Source organism: Panthera pardus, unplaced genomic scaffold, assembly GCF_024362965.1.
Source record: "Panthera pardus isolate Hobbes unplaced genomic scaffold, ASM2436296v1 HiC_scaffold_25, whole genome shotgun sequence".
In the NCBI taxonomy this organism is placed as follows: Eukaryota; Metazoa; Chordata; class Mammalia; order Carnivora; family Felidae; genus Panthera; species Panthera pardus.
The window spans coordinates 42050121-42077775 of NW_026526821.1; the positions used below are offsets into that span (position 1 = coordinate 42050121).

The 27655-nt window shown below is 40.8% G+C and overlaps 2 protein-coding genes across 3 annotated transcripts; both read left to right on the forward strand.

Annotated features, from left to right (window-relative positions):
- The first annotated feature begins 4441 nt into the window (after positions 1 to 4441).
- On the forward strand, positions 4442 to 16247 carry SNRPB2 (small nuclear ribonucleoprotein polypeptide B2). 2 transcript variants are annotated; one of them, XM_019462497.2, is made up of 7 exons: positions 4442 to 4553; positions 6086 to 6175; positions 6501 to 6673; positions 11249 to 11389; positions 13880 to 13930; positions 15342 to 15430; positions 15881 to 16247. In XM_019462497.2, exons 2-7 carry the CDS (start codon positions 6112 to 6114, stop codon positions 16038 to 16040), a joined length of 678 nt encoding a protein of 225 aa, XP_019318042.1. In that variant the 5' UTR covers positions 4442 to 4553; positions 6086 to 6111; the 3' UTR covers positions 16041 to 16247. The 2 variants fall into 2 exon arrangements, with proteins under 2 accessions (XP_019318042.1, XP_019318043.1); XM_019462498.2 differs by lacking the exon at positions 4442 to 4553 and adding an exon at positions 4880 to 4997.
- A 6684-nt stretch (positions 16248 to 22931) lies between these two features.
- OTOR (otoraplin) lies at positions 22932 to 26591 on the forward strand. The gene is made up of 4 exons (XM_019462496.2): positions 22932 to 23073; positions 23432 to 23571; positions 24459 to 24569; positions 25449 to 26591. Exons 1-4 carry the CDS (start codon positions 22959 to 22961, stop codon positions 25470 to 25472), a joined length of 390 nt encoding a protein of 129 aa, XP_019318041.1. The 5' UTR covers positions 22932 to 22958; the 3' UTR covers positions 25473 to 26591.
- Positions 26592 to 27655: the final 1064 nt, after the last annotated feature.

Below are 27655 nucleotides of genomic sequence, written 5' to 3' on the forward strand. Positions count from 1 at the left end.
TAATTTCACTCTACGTAAATTTCGTAATGTAATCGCCACCTGGGGAGAGAAAGAAGCTACAAACAAATTGTCGTACATTTGTGGCTCTATCTAACATAAATAAGCTAAAACTTACCCACCAGTTTGATGATGCATTTTCCTTTAAACATGGCTCCATCTCAGAGCCACTGCAGCAAGATACGGAAAATATTTAATGAGAAACATAAAACATGTGCAGATAAGGTAAGTAAATATTTGTGTATGCGGAGTCACTAAGAGACACCTCGGTTATCATCCTCGTAATTTAGGAGTCTTGACACGGTTTATTCCCTATTGTTTGTAGTCATTTTTTCTTCTACCTCTAAAATAAGTGAGTTTTCATCATCAGTAGACACATAAAGCTTGGCTAAGGTGTTATAGCACTGCCTCTGGGTTTAGTTTGATAAAAAACCTGTTCCACAGGAAAGTCAATCATGTTGTTTAACTGAAATATGAGAGACTGGACTGAGCAGAACTCCAAGGAAACCCATTTGCTCTTCTATTATTTTTAAAAACACGTAAGCTTTTGACACCGATTCTTGATCCGACCCTCAAGAGGTGAATTTGGTTATAAAGGAATGAGAGTTGTATTACCCGAACTCTAACTTGTCCGGTGCACGCGAATGAGCGGGAAGCCAATGTCTGAGACACTGGTTCTGAGGCAAATAAAGCTTTGTTCATCAGAAGGGGAGCCCAAGGAGAAGGCAGGGGGTCATTCCCAAAACTGCCTTGCCCTGTTGAGCCTACAAACAGCTGATACGTGTTTGGGGAAGGAGGAGGATAAGGGATTTCTTATAAGGGATTTCAAGGGGGGTGCCTTGAAACGATTTGGAGGTATGCTTTCTTCAGGCATTGAGGCATGGGATCTGGTGATCAGGTACTCAGATAATTTCAATACAAATGTTTAGCATCCAGTCCCCACTAGGTTACTACCATCATCAGTCAGTAAACAGGGAGTAGGAGTGGAAAAGGCAAAATTCTGGTTGAAAAGAGGTGCATAAAACATAATTAAGTAGGGGACAAAACGGAAGTGAAGGTAAGTTAATCATGCAATGAACTCAACTATAGCTGCACTTATGCTTTCAAAATAGGCCTGGGAACCAGGGGGTCTGGCCTCAGCTGCTTTACAGTACATTTGGCCAAAGTTCAGATATTATAATGCTCTGCCTGTAGTTCTAGAACCAGGCCATGCAAGGCTTCTCACAAGACCAGAAAAGCTCCTCTGTCCCCTTTATTCCTTTCTCATTCCTGCTTTCAATTACCAGTTTCTCAAAATCATTCAGGAAACTTTGGAGGATCATTAACAGACCATTGGAAAGCCCAGAGCAATTGCCCAAGGACAGGAAAAATGCACTGGCTCTTTTTAGAAGAACCTGTCTTTTTAGAAGATCATTGTCACTGAGTTGGCATTAGAGGATTTCTTCCTCCCAGCATAGTAATGTGTAGTAGCCTTTATTTAGTTGTTAATATAACATGATGTGCACTCTGTCTTTAGGTCTCTGTGTTTCCTGTGGTATTTTCTTCCCATCTTGGCAAAGTCCTACCTCATCCTCTTTAAACAGTTATGAGGAGTTCTTGGCCAGAAGCACTTGTATAATACTAATCAGGTTATAGCTTATTTTCAGAGAAATAAGTTTAGCTATCCACAGCAGCGTCAAACAGAATTAATTAATTGCTCAGATACCTATGTTAATGTAATTTTAATTCATACTAATGCTTGTCCTTTGTTATTCAGAAATCATTTTTGTTTAGTTTATATTCTCTTTCAAGGTGTTAAGGATATTCCCTTTGTATTCATTCATATTTCCTTAACTGAGACAGGACTAGTTACATTTCTTCCAATATATACATGAAAATAATGCTTTTCTGTGATTACCATGTTTTTTGAAGTTTATTTATTTTGAGAGAGAGACAGCAAGAGCAGGGGAGGGGCACACAGAGAGAAAGAGAATCCCTAGCAGGCTCCGCACTGACAGTGGGGCTCAAACTCACGAACCCCAAGATCATGACCTGAGTCAACCAAGAGTCAACTGCTTAACCTACTGAGCCACCCAGGCATCCCTGTGATTATCATTATTTCCTACACTTATGTGCATCTTCATGAAATATCACATTTGTTTAGTGCTACCTAATTTTCCATGCACATTCATTCATTCATTCAATACATATTTATGAATACCAGGTACTTTTCTAGTCACTGAGGGTACTTGAGAAAACAAATCAGATAATCCCCACCCTCAAGAAGCTTACATTATTTTCAAGTTGTTGCAACTTCAGGTGATCTTTAAAAAAAAAAATAAAAATCTCCATCTTATAAAACCTATTTGGCTCCTTAATCCGTATGTACAAATCATAGACAGCATTTAGAAATAACATCTATAAACCATTTATTTTGTGTCTGACAGTGTGTTAACCACCTTATATTTAATCCTTCCAGAAGGAAGTACTATTATGATCCTTAGTTTACAGATGAGGAAAGCAGGCTCCGAGAGATTAGTTAAGGGGAATTGGGAAAATTAATAAAGGAAAACCTCACTAAAGTGGTTTGGGTAGGCTAGAAAGGGGAATACCACATCAATTACAGGAAGCATTGTCAATTACAAGCTCCAAAATTAGTGTCACTTACAGACCCAACAAAAGAATCCTCCATAGGAAAGAATAATCAATTACAGGTCCCAATATAAAAAGATGTACTTTGCATCTTCTACAAGAAATTCACTATCCCTGCAACTCATCCAATGAGAAACCCTCATAACCATGAAATCTTGTCCCCCCCCCCCCCACACACAGTGGATTTTCCTTCAAAACAACCTGTCCCAATTTCCTCCTTCTTCTCCATAAAAATGAAATTCCTCTGCTGTATTTGTGGGGTTGGCCAATGGTTTTCCTGTAACTTCTTTATCTTGAATTTTATAATTGCCTGCCATTCCCAAATAAACTTTTTTTTTTCTGGTAAAATAACAGTTTTATTTTTAAGGCTAACAGAAGATACTAGATTAGATTTCCCTTGGCTCTTAACAACTATTTCATATTTCAGATGATACTTGATGAGGGACCATAAGGCAAGCTGAGGGCCAAGCACAAGTATCATAACCCCTCCCTTTGTGTGATATTCCTCTGTCACTCCTGGTTGCCCAAGAACAAAGAAAGGAAAGAAAACAAATGGTTAACTGATAAGATCACAGTCCTACAGGACATGAGTCTCCATCAGTTTACAAATGTCTTAGTAAATTACAAGAAAATGGCAATCTTATCAGTAGCCTAATCTCCAGAAACCTACAGACTCAGTGTCCTGGAGCCCCAACATCACCCTCCCCTCCATAGTGATGTGGGGAACAAAGGCAAGAAGGAAATGGCAGGTAAAATTAAATTTCTTTATAACCTGCAGCCCACTGACAAATACTTGACGCAAATACAGAGTGTAACATTTCTCCAGGACCCCCATATGGTCATAATGTTAATGCCTTACTAGAGGGAGAACAACCTTAGCTTGACAATAGCAAGGCTGCTGGTATCTTAGGAGTCCTATTTAGCATATAAAAGTCCCTTTGGAGGCCCCCCCTTTTGACTTTACCGCCCCAACTCCATAGTATATAACCTGTCACTTTCCACAACCCCAGTGCAGCTCTTTCTGCCCTTGGGTCCCATGCTTTAATTAAAATCACCTTTTTGCACCAAAGACACCTTCAAGAATTTTTTCTTGGCCATCAGCTCCAAACCCCCACCATTCCAAAACCTCATCAATACTTTACACATGTTTGATGAATAGAAGAATGACTGGATGTACTTCTTTTGGATTCCCATTCAGCTAGGCATCAACAACAACTTGTGTTGTCCCAGAACAATCTAGGCATTTTTGTATGAGAGAGAAGATGGGAAGGGTGGTAAGGAATTGTTTTGTTTTGTTTCAGTTGAGTTTAGGCAGATGATCTTAGGGGTGCTTGCTTGGCTATTACTGGAGAGCAGGAGACATCAATTCCCTCTGCTTTGGAGCCTCAAACTGAGTTGCTTCTGAGAGTCAAGCTCATCAGCGGAATGTTTCAGGTGAGTTCCCTCAAGAGCCTCGGGAATCCGAGGACACTTGGGAGGTTAAAGATGAGGTTAAATCAGAGGCCACCAGAGATCCCAGAAGGGCAAAACCAGGGCACCTTGCCAGTAGTTGGTATGAGGGGCTGCCTATAAAACTATATAGGATCTGGAAAGATTAAAGGCACCGTTGTGTGGGGTAAAACTGCACAAAGCAATGGCTGGGTAAGGAATCACTGACTTTCCTTCACTGCCCTACCCACTATTACAGTTTAATCTATGAAGTTCCTACAAACTTCTCCCCTTCCCTAGACACCCTTCCGGCTCCCCAGGTGTGCGCATGCGCAGATAGATTCCCAGCTGCCGCCGCAGGAGCCGGCAGGGCATCGATCGACTCTGTGCTCGACTCCTCGACTTGTCGGCACTTGATTGAGACACGTGGTAACGTAATTTCCGGTAGCGGCTCGGTTTCCGGCTTTCGGTTTTTGCGGGAGCAGCGTAGGCCTCAGGTGAGTTGGAACGTGTTTTCGTTGCCGGTTTCCGACCTCCCCGCTACCGGCCGCCGCTGGGCCCGACGCCCGCTTGTGGGAGCCGGGAGTGGACGGGGCGCAGCGGTGGAGCCGGCGCGCGTTCGCTTCGGCGTTCGCAGAGGGGGCGGGGGGGAGTTTGAGACTGACGCGCTGGTCCCGCCAGGACCCGGAATTAGGAGCCTTGTCTCCGGTGGGAAGGGTTGGCATCGGGGATATTGGGGCCGCTTCCTGGGGCTTTGGTCGAACGTGCCTGTGGCTGAAGAGGCGGGAAGCCCCTTTTGGACTCTCGGTGCCCTTGGTCTAATCCAGTCCACCATCAAACCCTACATGAAGTGTTGCGAGAGTCTTCCCTCTGAGGGATCTGCTTTAAGTTTGACCGAGCAATTCCTTCTCGTCGTTTTCGCGACGTGAGCCCTTTTTCGGGTAAGGAGTGGGGGGCGGGGGTCGCAAGCCTGACAAGCATGACCTTTCACCTGTTAAGTGCGGTCCCTGCAGTGGGCCTGAAATTTGTGAAATGAAGGAATATGTGGGGGCACCCAAGGAAATAAAGCGAGGTCACAGTTTGCACCTGAAAACAACGTAAAAAGTAAAGTAGCGAGGTTAGTGTGAAAGAGAAGGGCGAGGAGACAAGCGGAATTGCCCGGCCTGCTGTTTATTAGCTATCTGACCTTGGGCAAGTCCTTTAACCTGTAATAGCCATTAATAATAACAGCTACTTGAAGTGCTTACTGTCCGTGCCAGAACTGTGCTTGAAGTTTATGTGTCGTTCAGTCTTCTGAGTTTTACTAGGTAAATGCTGTTAAACCAGCCCCGTTTTACCGCTATGGACCGGAGAGATTAAGGAACAGCTGGTGATAACCATAGATAGGGTTTGAATTCAGATGTTGTCTGTGCTAGAGTCTGAGCTCTTAACCATCACGCAGTACTGCTCTCTCTGAGCTCCCTAATTTCAATTCAGGAAGAGTTAACCTTAGAGTCAGGACAGCTGGTGATAGTGTATATAAATTAAGTAATTAATAGGTAGGAAGTGCTTTTGAAGTGCACCCATGAGGTATTGCTTGGTAAACTTTGTTAATGTTGCGTCTTAATGATTTTTACTGGGCATACGTTTGCTAGTTTCTTTTTTATTTTTCTTAAAATCTACTCAATTCTAAAATAATCTCATTAAAAATTAAAGTTATTAAGTGAGGCAGATGAAAAAACTGTATTGCTTGTCACAAGTGAAAGATAAGTATAAAAATAAATCCATTGGTTGAAATAATCTTATTGAAATCTGCCTAGGTCCCGGTGCTCCATCAAGTTTTGAGCCGGAGAACTGTTTGTTTGTTTGTTTGTTTGTTTAAAAAGGGCTAGCAAGTGTTGGAGAGGTTTTAAAGACTGCTAACAAACTAATATTTCCTGCACTTGGGATTGAAAGAAAATTGAGATGTTAATAATCCTTATGTCCTCATGCCATACAACAGTGAGTTAACGCTCTCCATTTATAACCGAATTATTTACTATCTCCTTAGGCTGTTTGGACCGTTTAACCCCAAACATGGATATAAGACCAAATCATACAATTTATATCAACAATATGAATGACAAAATTAAAAAAGAAGGTAAGTGCTTTTAAAAAACATTTATTCACAACCAAAGCGTGTTTAATTACCAGCATCTGAAAACTTGTGCAGCTTCAAAACTTGTCATGTAGTCCTCTTTGTCAGTACCTGCAACAGTACCTTGTTTCTTTTTGTGTGAGGATTTCAAGGCTTTTTAAAAGCAAAAATAGGTAGGGGCTGAAAATAAGTGGAATATGTTTACTAAAATGTGTAACTTTGTATAAATAAGTGTGTGATGGAGGGTACTCGATGCAGTGTCATTTTATGAAGAATTTTGTCATTGTTTCTTTCACAAATAACTTGTTTCCCCTCTAATTTTGCTCAGAATTGAAGAGATCCCTGTATGCCCTGTTTTCTCAGTTTGGCCACGTGGTAGATATTGTAGCTTTAAAGACCATGAAGATGAGGGGTCAAGCCTTTGTTATATTTAAGGAGCTGGGTTCATCCACAAATGCCTTGAGACAATTACAAGGATTTCCATTTTATGGTAAACCAATGGTAAGGCCATGTTATTATTTTGGGTATAATCACTATTGATGGTGTGTTAAGTTTACAGACCTATGCATGAAACTGGGTGTTTCTTTCTGCCTTAGTTATGTGTTAGAGCAAGTTTGGTTTATTTTATTTACACATTTATGTTTATAGAAATACATTAGTAGTAGAGTTTGTAATTCACTTAGTTTATGACAGACAGGCAATAACAAAATACAATGAGATATAGTGTTTATTTTTTTTAAGTTTACTTTTATTTTGAGAGAGTGGGGGAGGAGCAGAGAGAAAGGGAGACAGAATCCCACGCAGGCTTCACACTGTCGGCGCAGAGCCCAATGCGGGGCTTGAACTCAGGAACCCACGAACTGTGGGATTATGTTGAACTGAAATCAAGATTCAGAGGCTTAACCGACTGAGCCACCCAGGTGCCCCAAGATGTAGAGCGTTTAAAAAAAACAATGGCAGTATTGGCAATATTCTTATCTTGAAAGAACTAGAAGTTAATAGCTCAAAACGTTAAAAAAAAAAAACCTTTGTAAACTTACAAAATAATATAAAACAAAATCATGGTCAAAGGAAATCCAGTTGATGTTTCAGAAAATAGCATAGTGAAATAACTCGTATCAGAAGCTATACAGTCTAGAAAAAGCAGTGATCTGAGAAAAAAATCATCAGTTTAAATTCATAGGTTTTGTTGGTGAATAACAGTGAACAGAAGTGAAATAGTTATGCGTAGAAAGTTTTAAACTAAGGAATGACATACTGAGATTCACATTTAGCTGCTGGAAGAAGATTGGACTGTGGGAGGGCTGGGAGGATGTAAGGGAACTCAGGCCGCTGGTGTAAGAGATGGTAGAGGATTGGATTAGAGTAGAGACAGGGTATAAAGCAAGGGTTTCCAAATGTGTGAATGAATACAGAGTACCTTGGGTGTGGATTTCTGAGTGCTTTTTTTCTGGGACTGGGATGGGGAGGGGCCTTGGGGAAAGCCAAGGCCCAGAGTTTCAAAGCCCTGGGTCATCATTCTGCCGTAAACTGGCTCTGTGCCCAGTGTGTTCATTTTCAGTACCTGTAAGATGTAAGCGGATTGGCTATCCTTTGGGCTAATTCAGAGGTTAGCAAAAACTTCATAAAGGAATAGATCATATTTGAGGCTATAGGTATATGCACATACAGTTTCTGTTGCATATTCTTGTGTATGTGTGTGGGTGTATTTAACAACCCTTTAAAACCGTTTAAAAAAAAAAAAAGTCCTTATAGGCCATGGGCTAGATTTGGCCCTTAGTCGGTAGTGCAGATACTGGTCTAGTCCCTTTATTTTAGAAATGGAGAATGAGGCACAGAAGTTGCCTACCTAGGTCATATTAATATAACCAGTGGCAGTGCAATCACACCCACTATTGTGATTTTTTTTTTTTTCTTCTAAACTAGGGATCTGAACACTGTCCTAAAGGGTCAGGTAGTAAATATTTTAGGCTTTGTGGGCTGGATGACCTCTCCAGCAACTTTTTTTTTTTTTTTTTAACGTTTATTTTATTTTTTGAGAGCGAGAGAGAGTGCGAGTGTGAGCAGGGGAGGGACAGAGAGAGAGAGAGGGAGACACAGAATTTGAAGCAGACTCCAGGCTGCGAGCTGTCAGTGCAGAGCCCAATGCAGGGCTCGAACTCACCAGGAGATCATGATTTGAGTCAAAGTCAGACACTTAACCAACTGAGCCACCCAGGCGCCCCCAGCAGCTATTTAACTCTGCCTTCATAGCAGGAAAAGCAGCCATAGATGGTATGCTAGTGAATGAATGTGGTTCTCTTCCAAAACACCTAATTTACAAAAACAGGCGGTGTTGGCTGTGGTCTGTAGTTTGAGGGCCTTTATGTAGCATGCTGTTTAATTCAGGAGTGGGCTCTTTTTGTTACTGGAGCCAAGTTTTCCTTTTCTATCAAGTTCCCTTTCTCCCATCACTTCGTATCTGATGGGCATCATCTGTGTGGAAAAGCCCACCTCAGAAAACTGGGATTGTGCCCACGTACCTCCTTTTTGATAAAACGGTATTTTCTGAAACCAGGGTTTTTTTCTTTGTATGTATGAAGAAATAGCATAATGGAGATCTCACTTGGCAGGAGCATAAGACTGAGTTTTAGTTTACGTCTAAAATTACATTAATGTGGAGGAACAATTTCTTCCCGTAGAGGATTTTAAGGCTGTTTTGTTGAGATGACAAGTTTGCATGTGCCTATTATTCAGATACAGGAAAGCTAGAAATGGCTGTGTTTGGCACTGGCTTCACTTTGGCAACTAATGATTTTAAATCAATGGAAAAAGTCCAGTAGACTGATACTGCATTGAAAGTAGTTTATGAGTTCCATTCTCTGCTTTCAGGAAGGTAGCAGATACTGCCAGATCTCCAGCATCCTGGAAGAGGGAGAAGAACATTCTTTGCGCTGTCTTGTTTGTGTTTATTTAGGTGGTTTTGGTTGCTCTTCTGTTTTAACTCCCAACATACCAGATCAGAAATGAACAAAATTTGCTATAACTTGGAACTCATAACCCTAATTCAAGGATATTTGGTTATTTAATGCCAAAAACAGAAGAACCATCTTTCTAAGTGGCTTCTGTTATGAAACCTTTAGCATAAATGTAAAACTTGCCCCTTCTCTAAGCTCTGGGTGTACTGCTTTTATCGCTAATGGGTATTTAGTCTAGACCAGAGTTTTCCAGCATTGGCCCTTTTGAACTGAGTAACTCTTGTCGTGGTGGGCTATCTTGTTGATTGCAGAGTGTTTAACAGCATCCCTGGCCCCTATCTACTACACGCCAGTAGCATGACGACCCACAGTGTCTCCATTCGGTAGCACCAGCCTTCTCCTGTGGGCAAAATCACCTCTGATTTGAGAATCACTAGTGTAGACCAGGCAGCTAAGAATGGTGGCTGAGGTCAGAGATTTTCACAGGTGACTGTGTCCTAAGGATAGACACAAGATCACCCAAGATCTGTTCAGGTCAGGGAGAAGGTTGAAGAACTAGGGCAGATGAGAGGGAGTCCTTGGGACTAAGCATTATTTTAAGTCTGTTCCTTCTGGTTAGATGATGCCATGCAAAACCACAGTTGTTTGCAGAGATGAGACCACTTAGAAACCCTGTGCTGCAGCAGCCGGGAGCAGCCAGAGAAAGTGCTGAATACTAAGGTGAGGGTAGGCATGCTCTCCTCTTGCTGCCCCAGTATACTCATCTCTAGCTGAGGTAAAGAAAAGACAGACTTGCTTTTGATTTTGACAAATTTCCTCCTTTAAACCCATGATACTTTAGAAGGTCTCTGGTTTCCCTGCGGACTAGGATTAAATTCTTACTCTATAAGGCAAATTTAGATAGTAATTTGTAGGACTCTTGTGTTTTGATATGGTCAGAGAACTTGTTTCAGCTCATTCAGCTACAGAGAAGAAAGGTTTCCTTGAAGTGGAAGTTGCCGTTTGCAGATAGATGCACCCTAGAAAATAGTTGTAACTCCTAGCACCAATTTTGGGATGGGTGATTGAATCTAGCTGTGTGGTAATGCTCTAGGCCACGGCCGTGCTACTCGAAGTGTGGGCCCCACCGTCCACTTTGTGCTTCGTACAAGTACAGGATCTCAGGCCTCACTCAGACCTACTGCATCGAATCTGCAGTCTTACAAGCACTAAAGGTAGTTGGAAAGTACATTAATGTTTACAAAATGCTCTCCTAGACCAGTGTTTTTAAACGCCTGCCTGCTGTCTCAGTAGCATGTCCCTGCTGGCTCGGGCATAGTAAGAAGGAGCAGGTGGCCTGGGTGCCTAGTTGCGATGCCATCCTTTGTTTCTTTTCAAAGCATTTTACAGTTTAAGTTGATGCCGCTATTGGTCATTTTGTTGAAAAATAATAGATCGGGGCACCTGGGTGGCTCAGTAGGTTAAGTGTCCGACTCTTAATTCAGCTCAGGTTATGATCGCAACGGTTTCATGGGTTTGAGCCCCACGTCGGGCTCTGTGCTGACAGTATGCAGCCTGCCTGGGATTCTTTCTTTCCCTCTCTCTCTGTTCCTCCTGTGCTTGCTCTCTTTCTCAAAATGATTAAATAAATGTAAAAAAATGTATAAAAATATTAAAAAATATATAAAAATAGCAGATTGGATTCAAAGGGAAATTCTTCTCAGTCTTTAGTACTTAACTTTGAAAATCTCGAATTCCATATGACACATTCTACAGCTAATTGACACAGCTCGACCCTTATATTGAGACTCCCTGCTAAGCAGCAGACAACTTTCCAGTGCACTTTTCTGTTTTATGAAATGGAGAGAAGCAGTGGTGCAGATATTGCAAAGTTCTGTTATTCCCATATGAAAATGTGTGGGTTTTCTTCTGATAAACCTAGTTGAGTCTGACTTTGTCTAAAAATTATGAATCATAGACCACAATTTATTTTCACTGGGTGTGTTAGACAGATTTCCTTAGAGATGTGTTACAAACTAGCATGTAGTGTATTTGTGTAATGAAATTTGAAGTATTAATGAGTAGTGTAAACAGCCTTCAGCGTAATTGAAAGTAACCTGTCTCCACATAATTAAAACAGCGAATCCAGTATGCAAAAACAGATTCTGATATAATATCTAAAATGCGTGGCACTTTTGCCGACAAAGAAAAGAAGAAGGAAAAGAAAAAAGCAAAAACAGTGGAACAGACTGCAACAGCTGCCAACAAAAAACCTGGCCAGGTAAGACAGACCAAAGCTCCTGGGTCTGCTGGTGCTGCAGACTTGATGGAGGGGTCCGTGTTCCACTTACGGGAGGGTCTCCGAGGCGTGTGTGTATGTTTGTGCCTGTGTGTGTTTCAAGGTGGACTTTTAAGAAGCTGGAATGGTTGAGTTCTTATAAGATTCCAAGACTTATGTTTAAGCACCAAATTAAAACATAAACCTGTACATCTGCAGATTTATATGAAACAGTTTTGTTTGAATTTGGCATCCAGTTCCATCGTTCTTCAAAATCTGTTAATATCTATTGGCTTATTTCTCAACTTCTGCCCGTAAATAATACTGTGGATACTATCTTTAATCTTCAGTATGCCACACAAAATGCTTTCCTTAAACAATTTGGAAATTAGAAATCTAATTTAAAATACCAAATAAAAGTAGTTACTTTTGGATTGAAAGTGATTAGAAATCAGTTTCACGAAGTGTAATGGTCGACTTTTGTGTACTTGCTTTAAAAAAAAAATTAAGAGGGGCACCTGAGTGGCTCAGTCAGTTAAGTGTCTGACTCTTGATTTTGGCTCAGTTCATGATGTCACAGTTTGTGGGATGGAATCCACATCAGGCTGTGCACTGACAGTGTGGAGCCTGCTTGGGATTTCTCTCTCCCTCTCTCTGCCCCTACCCTGCTTGCACTTTCTCTTTCAAAATAAAGTAAAAAAAAAATTAAGAAAGACAGGTTCTTGGTTTCTCCATATATATTTCTCAGTAATTTTATATTTACATATTATAAATATGTAATTTTAATGAATTTTTTTATAATCTTAAAGGTTAGAGGTGGTTAAATTTTATGATATAGTCCTTAAAATTTAGGACTAGATCTTTCAAAATTAACTGACGAGTTAGTTTTAGTCAGTTAAGGTGGCAGTTCTTAAAATGGAATAAGAAATCTTTTTAAGTTAATGGGTTTAAGTTTTCAAATTTTAACATAAGTGTTCTTAGTTCAAGTGTACTTGTACTTGTTGGATCAAGTATAGTGATCCAACAGTTCTATATGTTAGTGCTCATCATGATAAGTGAGAAGTGTATTCTTAATCCCCTGCCTCTATTTCACCCATCCCCCTCAGCCACCACCCTCTGGCAACCACCAAGTCTGTTGTCCGTAGTTAAGGGTCTGTTTCTTGGTTTGTCTCTCTTTTTTTTTTTTTTTTAACCTTTGTTCATTTGTTTTGTTTCTGCAGTTTCACATGGGTAAAATTGTATGGTATTTCTTTTTCTCTGACTTCTTTCACTTAGCATTATACAGTCTAGCTCCATCCCTGTCATTGCAAATGGCAAGATTTCATTCTTTTTATGGCTGAATAATGTTCCATTGTGTGTATATATGTATACATATACATACATATATATCTGTATACACATATACCACATCTTTTTTTTTTTTAATGTTTATTTATTTTTGAGAAAGAGAGAGAAACAGAGCATGCGCCAGGAAGGGGCAGAGCGAGAGGGAGACACAGAATCTGAAGCCGGTTCCAGGCTCTGAGCCGTCAGCACACAGCCTGATGCAGGGCTCAAACCTATGAACCATGAGATCATGACTGGAGCCAAAGTCCAGCGCCTAACCAAGTCCGGCGCTTAACCGACCAAGCCACCCAGGCACCCCCATACACCACATCTTGATCCATTCATCTATTGATGGACACTTGGGCTGCTTCTATAATTTTTGGCTTTTGTAAATAATGCTGCTATAAACATCAATGTGCATCTATCCTTTGGAATTAGTGTTTTTGTATTCTTTGGATAAATATTCAGTAGTGCAATTACTGGATTTAATTTTTTGAGGAACCTCCATAGTTTGGATTCCCACCAACAGTGCACGAGGGTTCCTTTTTTTCCACATCTTCACCAACACTTGTGGTTTCTTGTGTTTCCGATTTTAGCCATTCTGACAGATCTGAAGTGTTATATCGTTGTAGTTTTGATTTCATTTCCCTGGAGATGAGTGATGTTGAACATCTTTTCATTTATCTGTTGGCTTTCTCTATGTCCTTAGAGAAATGTCTGTTCATGTCTTCTGCCCATTTTTTAGTTGGATTGTTTTTTGGGTGTTGAGTTTTATCAGTTCTTAATATATTTTGAATACTTAACCCTTTATTGGATATGTCATTTGCAAATGTCTTCTCCCATTTAGTAGGTGGTCTTTTAAAAACTAATGTTAATTTTATGCAGTAATTAAAATTATAAACTCTTTTTTAGAGCGATTGGAAAAAATTTTTAAGTTTATTTTGAGGTAGAGCGTGTGCGAGTGGGGGAGGGCCAGGGGGAAAGGGGGAGAGAAAGAGAATCCTAAGCAGGCTCTGCACTGTCCACATGGAACCCCATATGGGGCTCGATCCCACAACCATGAGATCATGACCTGAGCCTAAATCAAGAGTTAGGACACTTAACTGTCTGAGCCACCCAGGCATACATGATTGGAAGGTTTAACTGTTTTCTCTTTGTTTTGTTTAGGGAACACCAAATGCAGCAAATACCCAAGGAAATTCAACACCAAATCCTCAGGTAATATTTTTCCCATGTGGTGCTTGCTCTTTAAAATAAAATTATAAACCACTACGATAATACACAACTTGCATGTCTCCAGAAACTGAAAGTAATTCCTCTACAAGACAATAAATTATATAGCACTTTAATATAGAAACTCACTCCTCAAAACATTTTAGTTATTTTAAGGGGGAGAAAATGAAACCTGACTTTATTCTTTGCTTTCCATAATGATTCAGTGATGGAATCAAAATGACAGATTTTAAACTCTGCGAAGGCTGGGAGCAAGCATTTTTGTTTTCTCCACAGTACGTCTGAAGCCCAGGGCTTTACAGACACACAGCTTGCGGGAATTGGCCAGGTGACAGGCTCTCTTTCCATACTAGTTGCCTGAAACACTAAACCATCTTTTCTAATAGAGCAAAGTTGTTTACAATTACCCTTGCTCTTCTGAGAACAAATACATGTCCCTTTGTATAGATGGTTTAGAAACCTTTTAGCAAATCTCCCTGCTGGAGGCCTCACAGAGAAAGCTTCAATTATATACTAATGGTTTTCTCTTTGGTCCCTTGGATGCTCAGGTCTGACAAGATCCTTAAATCCAGAGAATTCCTTGCATCTCTGAGCTTTCCTTCTCTGACGTTAAGTTGTGTACATCTTCTATATTATCTACTTCTCTTCTTTGAAGTCTTTGGGCAATTATAGTACAGTTTACAAATGCCAGTACTTCATTCTCTAAGCCTTACGTTGTTCTTTACTCATCATGTCTTCTCTAAATGAAAGTAGTCTGAAGACAAATAGGCTCTCAAGTACAGGATGACCCTGTCTCTTGGTCCTCATAACCCCAGGTGGGGGTGCCAGAGAATTAGTTTAATATCTAACAGTAGTGTTTGTTTCTACTTACTTGGATGGAAGTAGATGCTCTGTAGGTCTCATTTACTCGCAGAAAACATTGTCACCCAGTCGTGGCCCTAAGTGGTAGTTCCAGAGTTTCTTAAACGCTGGGAGGTTGTAAATAATGCAGAAGATTGAGTATCTGAGTGTTGTTCCTCGGGTAACCAGCTGAAGATGGAGGGCATTGCTGCCTTTCTAGTTAGGGTCTTTCAACTATGTAATCCAGATGGCAGAGTCCTCCCGTTACAACTGAAACATTGTTTTCAGTACTATTAAATTCTTAAAACGTAATGAGATTTGCAGTCATCCAAATTTGCATAAAGTGACTTGAACGCCTCCTTAGTTGCTGTTAGGTTTATGTTTATTTGCATGGTGTCCTTGTTTTTCAGCTTTAGTGTTTGATGTAGTGCTACGATTTCGTGTTCCTTAATAAACTGGAACGTAGCTCTCTGAAGTTTAGATTTTAATGTGAGAGCTAAATGGCGTACTATGCTTTTCATACTGAAAGCTAACTTTGCTTTTTTCTTTGTAATAGGTCCCTGATTATCCTCCAAACTATATTTTATTCCTTAATAATTTACCGGAAGAAACGAATGAGATGATGTTATCTATGCTGTTTAATCAGTAAGTCTCTTCACAAACCAGTGTGTGTTCTGAAATCCTCCCAACAGGATGTGGAGCGCTTCCGTGGGTTGAATCCATTTATGTATCACACAGCAGTACTTCCAGGGTCACAGATTTGGTTTGGGATTAATCCTGAATTGAAGTCCGTCTGCGAGTGAGCATATGTAAAGCTGAAGTACCTCTGATGTTTGAATTACTAATTCTAATTGATGAGTAAAACAGGAAACCAAGCCTTGATACAATGACAAGAATAGAATTAGCTTACATTATACCGACCCTTCTTTCACCGTATTCCTAATTATATTTTAGACTCTTTCAACCTACTCAGGATTCTGGTAGGTCATGTTACATTTCCTAGACCAGTATTAGGAAGTTGCTTAGCAAATTTAAACACAGAACAGACATTTATGTATTTGATAGCATTTATGTAAATTGTTTCTCCTTTTACAGATTTCCTGGTTTCAAGGAAGTACGTTTGGTACCTGGAAGGCATGACATTGCTTTTGTTGAATTTGAAAATGACGGACAGGCTGGAGCCGCCAGGGATGCTTTACAGGGATTTAAAATCACACCTTCCCATGCCATGAAGATCACCTATGCCAAGAAATAATATGGGATAGTTGTCTTTAAGGGACTTGGTGTTATTTATAGTGTTTGTTTTGATAACATTTGGTCAACCCATTTTAATAGTTTGGGGTGAGGGGGAGTGAAAGTGAAATTTTGGTGAATGATTTAAATAGCTGGTCTTTGTTTAGCCTGGTGAACTATGAAATATGAAGGCCTTAATTTTGTACAATAAACTATTATTTGTACTCTATACATAATGTTTCATTCATTTCACTGTCCTGTCAGCAAATGCCTACACTAGTTTAGAACACATCTTACAGTGTATAAACCTGTCATAGGATGCTTTCGTAGTATTTTGGGGCAGCTAATGGCAGAGAAACATTGAATCATTTTAATAAAAGTAAAGGAGAATTAGATCAAGCCCTTGAATGAGATTTTTCTGTAGTTTCCATCCTGCTGGAGTTTTTGTTAGTTTATTGGTTTTTTTAATTGAGTTGCATTAATGGTAAAAATAGGGGTGCCTGGTGGCTCAGATAAGCATCTGACTCTTGATCGCGGCTCAGGTCACAATCTCATCATTCATGAGCTCGAGCCCTGTGTCAGGCTCTGCGACTGACAGCACAGAACTTGCTTGGGATTCTCTCTCGGTCTCTCTCAATAGACTTTAAAAAAAAAATTTTGCCCTGGGTGTTAGAAGAAAATGAGACCTGGGCAGGATCTAAATTTGAACTTTGTGCTCTTCAAATAGCATTGCTTTTTTTTTTTTTTTTTTGCAGTTAGTAGGCATTTCACAAAGCTCTTCATTCAGCATTTAATTGAATAAAGGTCATTTTGGAGTAACTGTACTTATGTTTTCCAGGAAGAGAGAGGGAAAGGGAGTGCTGTCTTCGAACTTCTCATTTTATGTTCTCATCCTCTTGATGTGGAATTGTTCTGAAGGAATACCTGCTTGGCTAATAATCTAACCTCTTCATTGAAAGACCTCCAAGGGAAAGAAGTTGCAATCTATAATATTTTTTAAGACACGTGGGCTGACTTGTAAAGGGTTGCCAGTTCTAATCTTGATACCTCGTAATTCTCAAACACCAGTTTTTAATTCTTTAATAGCAAAGGTCATTTTCTTTAGCTTTTGATTCATACCTAGGGTTATGATTCAGTCCCCTGCTAGTAAAACCATGGGCATCTTTAAAAGTGAACAATTTTTTCACATATAGTACACATTAAAGTGACACTTGCTTTTTTGTGTGTGTGTTTCTCACTATTTCCCTGAACAAAAGTTAGAATTTGTATACTTACGGGAAGTCTGCTTTTAGACATGTAGGTTTTTATCCCATCACTCTTGTGCATACATAAGGAGGAAAAAGGAAAACCGTTTTTATTCTTAAAGCAGCTACATTTAGAATCTCTTATTTGAATAACTAACTTAGTTGTCAAGTTCATGTACTTTTATAAAATGTACAATCAATTACTAGATAAGACCATGCTTCTGGTTGTTAGACCAATGCCAGTTGCTACTAATTTCTAACTCCTTGTTCTCTGTGACTGTCCTTATCTTGTCTCAGAAAAGGTTTCACAGATGGCCCCTGCTTTGAGTGTCTGTATGAGAGAAAGTAGAAAGGTCAAGGTGGCTGTAGTGAGGTGAGAGTAAGGGGAATATGTAGGACTTTTTAAGGACTCGCTTAAACTATGAAATGGAGAACTCAGATTTTTTTTAATTGAGTTATTTACAGACACTAAAATTCACCCATTTCTAATGAGTTTTGAGGAGTGACCCAGTTTGATGAGTTTTGACAATTGTATACAGTTGTGTGATAAGATACAGAGGATTCTGTCACCCCTCGTAAACAAAGGCTCCCTTTGCCCCTTTGCAGTTGATCTATTCCCCAGCCCCATCCCTGACCATAGGCAACCACTGATCTGCTTTGTATCACTATAGTTGTGCCCTGTCTACAATGTTTTTGAAGTTCATCTCCATTGCGTGCTTCAGCAGTTCTACCAGTGGATGGGCTTTGGGTTCTTTCTAATTTGGGGCTGCTAGAAATAAAAGAGCTTATGAACATTTACATGCAAATCTGTGTGGACACGTTCTGTCAAGATTTTGAGCGCAGGAATGACATCTGATTACTTTCAAAAGCTTTTTGATATAATTTCCAATTTATATAAAAATTGCAGAAATAGTACACGGCTCCCATAAACGTACCTGAACCATTTAGGAGTGTGCTGCCTTGACTCCTTGTTACCCCTTAACACTTCTGTGTATTTCATAAGTACAAGACCACCCCGCTACATAACTACTGTATGACCAGCAAGATCAGGAAATCCAGTATCCCATCTGATTCACATTTTCCTGATGTCCCTAAAATGACCCAAGATTCCAACCAGGATCATGTGATATGTAGTTGTGTCTCTTCAGTCTCTTGTCTGTTCCTCAGCCTGTGTGTAATCTTTCACGTATGTAGAGATTAATTGTAGCTGTATCTATACAATATTAGTTATAGCTATGTCTGTACAATATTAGCTATACAATATTAAAAATGAATTTACAGTAGTACCCCTATTTGCAGCCCAGCAACTCCAAGTTTATTCTGGGCTTCCCCCTCTCCTTATTTGTACCTCTTTCTCTGCTCCCATTAACCTCCATGCATTTACTTATTCGCTGAAATCTCCCCGAATGTAGCCAAACTCTGGTAAGCAAGACTTCAAGAGGGAAGAAGGGGAAGAAAAAAGGAGCCAACGATACTTTGAAGCTGATTTGATCAAGCTGGGATCTTCTGCCCTTCCTTCCCTTGCCATCTGTGGGAGTTGCCAGGAGTTTGGGAGGAAGTAGATGTTGTGCCCGGCTAATGTGGGTCTAAACTTCAAGGTTAATTTTCAACTTTGACTGCATATCGGAATCATCCAGGAAACATTTCCAAATGCTGATGCCTAATCTACACCCCATATCAATTAAATCCCAATCTCTGTGCATGAAACCCAGTCATCAATATTTTTTAAGGGCCTTGAGTGATTCCAACGTGAGCTAAGAATGAACAAAGCATATTTCTACCTTTATGAAGTAGGTTGTAATGATTAGATTAGTTCAAATTGTATTTTTCAAAAGCAGCATATTGATAAGTAGAAGATAGGGTAAAAACTGGAAAGTGTTGTAAGATGCTCATGTTTTTTAACTTTAAAGCTTAAAAGTATTTTCTGTGTGGTTATTTAGCAAATATTTTATCCCTTGGAAATATTGTAGCCAGCAAATATCTGATGAGGAATGTGAAGCCCTGGCTTAAAATTTGTGCTGTAATTGATTTGCCCTTGAACAGTACTTTTCAAACTTTCATGTTTCTCCAATCACTTGCGAGGCTTGTTAAGCTGTACATTGATCTGGCAGGACCGGAGTGGGGTCTGAGGGGCTTTGTAACACAATGCTGAAGGTGCCAGTCTGGGAACCATGCTTTGGTGGCAAAACCCCAGAGTCTCTGTCCTAATTTACTCAGTGAGTCTTAATTTTTGGGTGCTATGAATGAGGAGATCGTGACCTGAACCGAGATCAAGAGTCAGATGCTTATCTAACTGAGCCACACAGGCACCCTTATTTTTACCATTAATGCAACTCAATTAGAAAACCAATAAACAAACAAAAACTCCAGCAGGATGGAAACTACAGAAAATCTCATTCAAGGGCTTGATCTAATTCTTCTTTACTTTTATTAAAATGATTCAATGTTTCTCTGCCATTAGGGGCTCCAAAATACTACAAAAGCATCCTATGGACCTCTTTTGGTTTTTTTTTCTTTATTTGTTTTGAGAGAGAGACAGAGACAGTGTGAGTGGGGGAGGAGCAGAGAGAGGGAGAGAGAGAGAATCCCAAACAGTTTCCACACTGTCAGCGCAGAGCCCTACACCGGGCTCAAACCCACGAAACAGTGAGATCATGACCTGAGCGGAAACCAAGAGTCAGACGGTTAACTGACTGAGACACCCAGGCGCCCCGAACCTCTTTTGAAATGTAGTAAAACCTAAGGGCTTTCCCCAGGAAAAACAAAAATAAAAGCGTACAATTTCAGGAGGGTCATGCATTCATTCAATGAATACCTATTTTTGAGTACCAAGGATTTTTCTGGGTGCTAATGATAAAGCGATGGGCAAGATAGACAAGGTCCCCACTTCCTGGAACTTTCATTGTGGTATCTGGGGAATAAGTGCCATCACGTGAATAGACAAGGCATGTCAGGTAGTGACAAGTGATGAGAACGTACCACAGTCGCATGATGGACTGATTGGGTTGGAGAATGGCAGGAATGGCTTTGTGAAACTGGTCTCTGTGAGGAGACATATTGTCCAGAGACCCGAGTGCCCATATGTGGAGGGAAAGCTTCTCCGGCCATAAGCTCAGCAGGGTCTGAAGTAGACACGGGCTTTGCACTTTCAAAAGACAGAGCAGCTGGTGTGGCCGGAACAGAGCAAGCAAGGGAGAGAGTGACAGGGAGTGACTTCAGGGGGGCAGAGGGCCCAGATCATCCAGGGCCTTGTAGGTCACAGCAAAGAGGCGGCTTCCACCCTATCCACCACCCAAGCCTATTTTTAGACCTTGAAGCAGCCAGAGCCTCCATTTTAAGAACTCCAGGTTGAGAACTAATTTAGTAACTAAAGCAGGAGAATGTCACCTGGGGATTAAATGCTCGGAGAATACATCTGAAAATCCAAAGAAAGTAAGCACACTCAGGACAGATCACGTCTCCGGACCCCGGGTATCTGTGCGCCTCGAGCGTGCCTCCAGGTACAACTGATCACTGGTTATTGTAAGTTTAACTTCCCATGTGCAAGCAAAACTGCGATTTCCATCCCATCTCTGCCCACTACAGAATGCTAGGACATCTCAGGCCTACCCAGTATGCACTCAGCAGGCTTGACATCTCTTTTCTTTACTTCTCTAACCTTCGAATAGCCAATAATGGCTTTGTGTTAGCATCAGACTTGGTTTGCTAAGTTGTTGTGATGGCTTGGTTGTGGCTTTATTCAACGTTTCCCTCCGCTTTGCAGCGGCTTGTTCACGGTGCGGCAATCTGAGTTTGTGCAGCCCCCATTTCTGTTAAGTGCCTCTTAAACGGCAATTGTCTTTTAACTCTCCTGTTGAGGGCTGGCTTGAGACTGTAACGGTCTGGAAAACAGCTGCCCGATCGGGATTAAGATTTAATCAATGCTTTAGTTTTCCCAGAGACCCTCTTAGGCCCCTAGATTATAGGAAGGAAAAGTGCCCTGGCAGTCTGCTTTCAGAAATGATTTCTAACTCATCCTTTCCTCGAAGTAAAACAGGAAATGAGGAATGTAACACCTCCATTCTAATGTGACAGTGGATGAATGGAGACAGCTCTGGACACAGTCCTGCTGGGGAAGCTTTAGATGGGGTGGTTAAGACAGGTGACTCTGGCCTCTGCTGGGCCGCGGTTGCTTCATCTACAATGAAGACGCTGAATTAAACAAGCTTCCAAATCTGGGCCAGCTGTAGAAAAGATCGTCCCCTGATAATAACACACACACATGCATACACACCCACCCCCGAAGAAAACCCTTTTATCATACTATGAGTATTTTTGCTTTACCAGTTTATCCCCAGTTTTGTACAAAACTATTTTGTAAGTTGAATGCTTGTCCCTCATCTTTGGAGGGAGGGAGGAGGAGGTTCTGCTCTGAGATCTCATCATCAGCCAAGTTGGACAGGGACCTCTGTTCTAGAAACAATGGAGGTGGGGTGCACCTTATGAAAGAGATACCAGCCCCAAACACTATAAAAAGCAGTTACCTAAAATCTGTCTCTCCTAAGAGAAAGTAAATCCTTGGGGCCAGGGCCTTTTTTATTCACTGCTATATCTCTAGTGCCTAGAACAGTGCCTGGCACACAGTAGGTGTTCAGGAAATAGTTGTTGAGTAGATGGAGCTGTGTATTGGCACTTCAACTCTGGCGATTTCTAGTAGGGCCCCTCTTTCCATGGGAAAGATTCCTGGAAGCAGGGAGAAGGGCCGTAACGGAAACCTCTTGCTTTCTCCTTTCTCTATCCATGAGCATTTTGAGACTGAATTTCAGAGATCTCAGAGAGGAAAAAAGAGACGTTCCTTTCTTTCCATCCCGCCTATCCCTTCCTTTCCCCAATCGTAGGGTCTAGATGTGATAACAGCTCATGTGTTACAAACCATGTCTGCCCCAGGACAGATGTGACTTCCGAGAATCCTATCATAAATGATTTGTAAACTTAAGCATCCTCAGTTTATCTACTATATGAATCCAGGTGCTTATTTTTAATTTTTTTAGTGTTTATTTATTTTCGAGAGAGAGAGAAACAGAGTGTAAGCAGGGGGAGGAGCAGAGAGAGAGGGGGAGACCCAGAATCTGAAGCAGGCTCCGAGCTGTCAGCCCAGAGCCTGACGCAGGGCTCAAACTCACAAAACCGCGAGATCATGACCTAAGCCAAAGACAGACGCTTAACCGACTGAGCCACCCAGGTGCCCCATAAAGGTGTTTATTAATTGGATTTGTTCCAATGAAAATATGTGTACTAAGGATATAGATCTCACATTTTCAGCAGATTTCCTAGAGTCAGTACCTCTTTGCTTATAAGTTGAGAGAATATGAGACTTGAGCTAAAAAAATTGTTTTAAACAATTTAAAATTCTCATAGTTCTTTGCACAATGCCTTGCTGATGTGATATGCCACAGCTAAAGCAATGGTGGACCATTTTTGGATATCATTTGTGTATAAAAAAGGACACAGCTTTTGAGTCTCTTTGGAAAACCAGATGCAAAATAGCTCCTGGAGCCCAGGAGATGTTATGAAAGCAGAGGAAGGAACGGTGGGCACCTTCCCATTGGCCGGGGGGACTTGCCCAGATGTCTGGCTTCCACATAAAAGACAGGAACCACTGCAGTCAGTTTCCACTTCTAGTTAAAGAACGATAGCAAAAACAGCAAAAAGGGAAGATGGCAAGACTCTTATTACTTTCTCTCCCCGGTCTTGTGGCCATATGTGCCGTGCATGGAATATTTATGGACAGACTTGCTTCCAAGAAGCTGTGTGCAGATGATGAGTGTGTGTGTAAGGACTTTTCTTATGCCTTTCATTATCTTTCCATTATATAATTGAAAAAAAAATCCACTAACAGCGTGAAATCTAATAGGGCTCTAAGTGAATCTTCTCTGACGTGTGTGTTAGCGTTGTTTCTCCTGGTCTGTACCTTTGGTGAATTTACTTGGTTAAGATTCTGTTGGATATAGCTTTAATACCTTGGATAGATTACTCTTCTTGAACTAAACAGGAGCTGTGAGCCGGGAGTTATTGATCACTCTGATTTCCAAGTTTTCTGATAAGCTTGGCCTTTTTACTGTTATAAATTCCAGGAGACGAAAATGTAGTCATTGCAATGTTTTTGTTCTTGTTTTTGTTTTTCTTCCAGATACTATTTCTCTGGCCAGAGCTCAAGAAGATTTCAATGCCCCAGACTGTAGGTTCATTAATGTTAAAAAAGGGCAGCAGATTTATGTTTACTCAAAGCTGGTAAAAGAAAATGGAGCTGGAGAATTTTGGGCTGGCAGTGTAAGAGGAGATTCTTACAAATACACATACATCTTGACATACGGTGCTCTTAACTTTTTCTCTGGGACTTACCTTCAATGCATTGTAATGTTTAAAACTAGCTCCTTAGAACAATGGAGAGATGGCAGACAAGTGCACAAATTCACAGATACTTGCTTTTATCGCATGTCGAAGAAACAAAGACAATTCCGTAACAAAGCCAAATGTAGGCGTATGTGATGTTTTGGCAAGGACCAGCTAACCGCACAGGGGCTTGAATGCCTCAAAGGGTTTGAAACTTACTCAAAAATGTTTGAGCGGATTTGCCAAGTAAAACGCATGCATGTTGGCAGTCAGTCTCGGCTTCAATATTTTAAAGGAAACTTTCACACCCGCTTCAATTCCAGAGAATCTGCTTTCTTCGGTGCAAATATACAGGGGTGGGCCCCAGGGAGGGACGTAGCAGGACTGATTTCCTGTTCCTCGTCTGCAGCCTCACAGATAGATTCTCAAGTAATGAAGGATTAATTCTTAAATTCACTCAAGGATCTGTGCATTTGAATTTTTAACAACTGAGAAGTGACAGTCCTTTAGAGTCAAAATGCCTATTCACTTTTTACGAAATTTATCGACTTTGTTTACAGGCAGCTCACAAGATTGCATAAAGTAAAGGAATGCTAAGTGAGACTGGTAAGACCAGGCCACAGAAAAACAGATACATGCTTTCCGTGGGTTGACTTAGTTGCTGTGAGTGAACTTCAGATTTGGGTCCCAGTCCCCCACCCCCACCCCCACCCCCAACCCAGAGGGGGAAGCGAGGCACTTAGTAACAAATGTGATGCCAGTGGGCTTTCTAGAAGTGCGCTCATATCCCCCCTCCTCTAACTGTTACTCTTCTGGACACTCAGGTTTATGGAGATGGCGAGGAGGATGAGATGGGAACCGTGGGGTATTTCCCCAGCAGCTTGGTAGAGGAGCAACATGTGTACCAAGAAGCCACCAAGGAAGTTCCCACCACGGTAAGTGTCTCAGGGCTCAGGGCGAGTCAGAGAAAGACTCAGATCTTGGGGTAATGCAGGCAGGTGTTAAAAATGCATCATGTCACTTACAAGATGCATGGAGCAAATGCCCCTACTTGCAATGAGGGCTTCCTTGAAACAGGGAGGTTTGGGAGCGCATTTACACCTACTCTCAGTATTGAAAGAGTAGTGAACTTTCCCCACCCACCCCCCACCCCCCTTTTGTTTTTAGATACAAGTTATCCTAGAAAGGAGGCCATGTCACAAAGAAAGAAAATAAAATAGTATGAATGCACTCTTAACTGATGGTTACATTTATCTACTAAAACAGTTGGGCTAGGAAAAAATTAGCGCCTGTATTTAATCAAATCGAAACATTCTGGAAAAAGAAATCTTTGGATGATTTATTTCTGTGGTAAATAGATTCTACTTATGTTTGAAAAAGAAATTATACTCTTTCCAATGCCCGGGGGTCTTGCAAACCCCGGAACAGAAATAAAAGATCCCCTTTGAGCTACTTTGCAGGGTGGTTGTTTTGAAGAGATTCTCCTGGAGCTAATTGCTGCATGAAATAACTTCAAAACATCGCCCAACCCACACACCGGGCTCACCTGTCATTGCTTCTAAGCATTGAACTTGAATGTGTCAACTAACCACAAATTTGAAGTGTATTTGAGAACCTTCATTTTAAGTAGTTTTTGACTTAAAGTGATAATTATGTTATACTCTTTGGGGTTCATCCTTACTTTAAATCCAAATTTCCCTTTGATTACCCGTGATTTTTAAATAAACGCTGTTTTCTGGGCCTGTCTGCTCAGTTCAATCTTTGCTTTGTTTGTTTGTTTGTTTGTTGTTTTTGTTTTGCTTTTTTTTTTCCAGGATATTGACTTCTTCTGTGAGTGAGCAAGTAGACAAACCTGCAAATAGAAAGGAAACATCAAGAAATAAAGAAAAAGAAGTGAAATAACAACAACAACAAAAATACATATCCCTAATTCCTAACTTTGGTTTCGTGGCTTTGTTACCTTACAGGAGGGCTGGGCCCTCGGGGCCGGCGGTTGGAGATGAAGGAGGGGGTTTCCACTCAGTTTTCTGCCGCAGGGCGATGTTTGGCTCAAGTGGGAGAACTGAAAGCAGAGATTATTTTTCAGCCTAGAGAATCCTCTCTTATGCAGGGATGCATATAGAAGATGGTTTATTTGTATTATTTCCAAATAGTAATTCTTGCCAGCTCTTTGGCTGCTTATATAAACTTGGTAGGTCATAAGTCTTCCTTTGGACATGCTGTTTTCTAATGATTTGTCTCTCTGGCCATTTGCAGTGTTATAATATATCCAACGGGGCTATATCATCAAGGAGTATTCTTGTTGATTGTTGTCTAGGATTGTTGTCACTTTTAATATTTGATGCCTTTGGGATATAAAGCTGGTGGGAGTGGGGGAGCTGTTTAGACTCATAGACGTTTGGACTATGCCTCTTTCTCTTTAAAAAAATTTCACAGGGGCATCTGGCTGGCTCAGTTGGAAGAGTATGTGACTCTTGATCTCAGGGTCGTGAGTTCAAGCACCACTTTGGGCATAGGGATTACTGAAATAAATAAACTTTAAAAAATTTCACCCATTATTTCCACTGAATAATTTTATCTTCTAAATGATTGATTTACCTCTCCCCAAATTTTAAATAAGTATGTGTATATGTAATAAGGGTGGAGTAGCTTATGAAATATTTGTAGTAGAATAGTTTCCCCTTCATATGTGCTGTCAAGTCAAAAGACAGAGGGAAAGAAAAGCATGTGGGTTATTTCTTGACTTCTGTTTCAACTTTGAATCTCCTCTTCCCATGTAAATCCCCCCAGTCAAGGGTGATGTGTGAAGAAACCTGGTGAGCCAATTGGCCCACAAGTTTTTCTACATTTAATTGGAAATTTGCTTTGATTGTGTATTCCTGGTGTAATTCTTTTTATGTAGTCGTGGGTCTTTGTTTACGTGTAATTAAAATGCCTGTAGTCAAAAAAATTCACAATTTCTGGCTTCAAAATTTTTTGAAGACATTTTTCACCTTGGGGTATCAAAAGTCTGGGAGGGGCCTGGAAATGGGGTTGGTTCCTCAGTTTGCGGTGGTCTGCTCATCCCACAAGCATGAGGAGGAGGGCATTAATGACAAGTTGGAGACTGGGACCCCAGGGTCATTTTTCCAGCTGCATCCACTGTGACTTGGGGTGAATATGTTTTTGCCAAATTCCTATGGGAATTTACCATCAAGTAAAATGGTACCCCCCAAAAGCCCCCCAAACGCAAACCCACCAGTCTATTTGTTTGTCTTATTGATGTGGTTTTGGAATGGTGGTGGGGGTCCAGAGCTGACAGCCAAGAAAGAACTCTTGAGACGTCTTTGGTGCAGAAAGGTGATATTATTAAACAAAGCATGGGACAGGACTTGTGGGCAGAAAGAGCTGCACTGGGGTTGTGAGTGGCTGCTTATATAATATTCAGTTGGGGAGGAGTGGTGGTAAAGCAAAACGGAGGTTTCCAAAAGGATTTTCATATGCTAAAGAGGACTCCTAAGATACTAGAGGCCTAGCTTGGCAACAGTCAAGCTAAGTTTCTTTTTTTCCTCTAGCAAAGCATTAATGTTAAGCAATAGGGAGTCTTCTCATTCCTGGAGGAGTGTCATACTCTGTCTCAAGTATTTGTCAATGGGCTGCAGGTTATAAGGAAATTTAATTTTACCTACCATTTCCTTCCTGCCTTTGTTACCCACATCACTATGGAGGGGAGGGTGATGGTAGGGCTCTGGGAAACTGAATTTATGGGTTTCTGGAGGCTAGGCTATTGATGTGATTGATAAGATTAAATTTAATTAAAATTTTTCCTATTTCTTTGTTCTTGGGCAGCCAGGAGTGCCTGAAGAATGTCACACATATCCCATTGGGGGGGGGGCGGGAAATGGGCTTATGGGGTGTCAGCTTGGTTTATGCTCCCTCATTATTACTGTATTCCATGAAATATTTCAGTCAGTATCCAGGGCACTCAACACAATTTTAAGGTAAGAGACGTTATCCTACCTCTGTTTCTATCTGCTTCTCA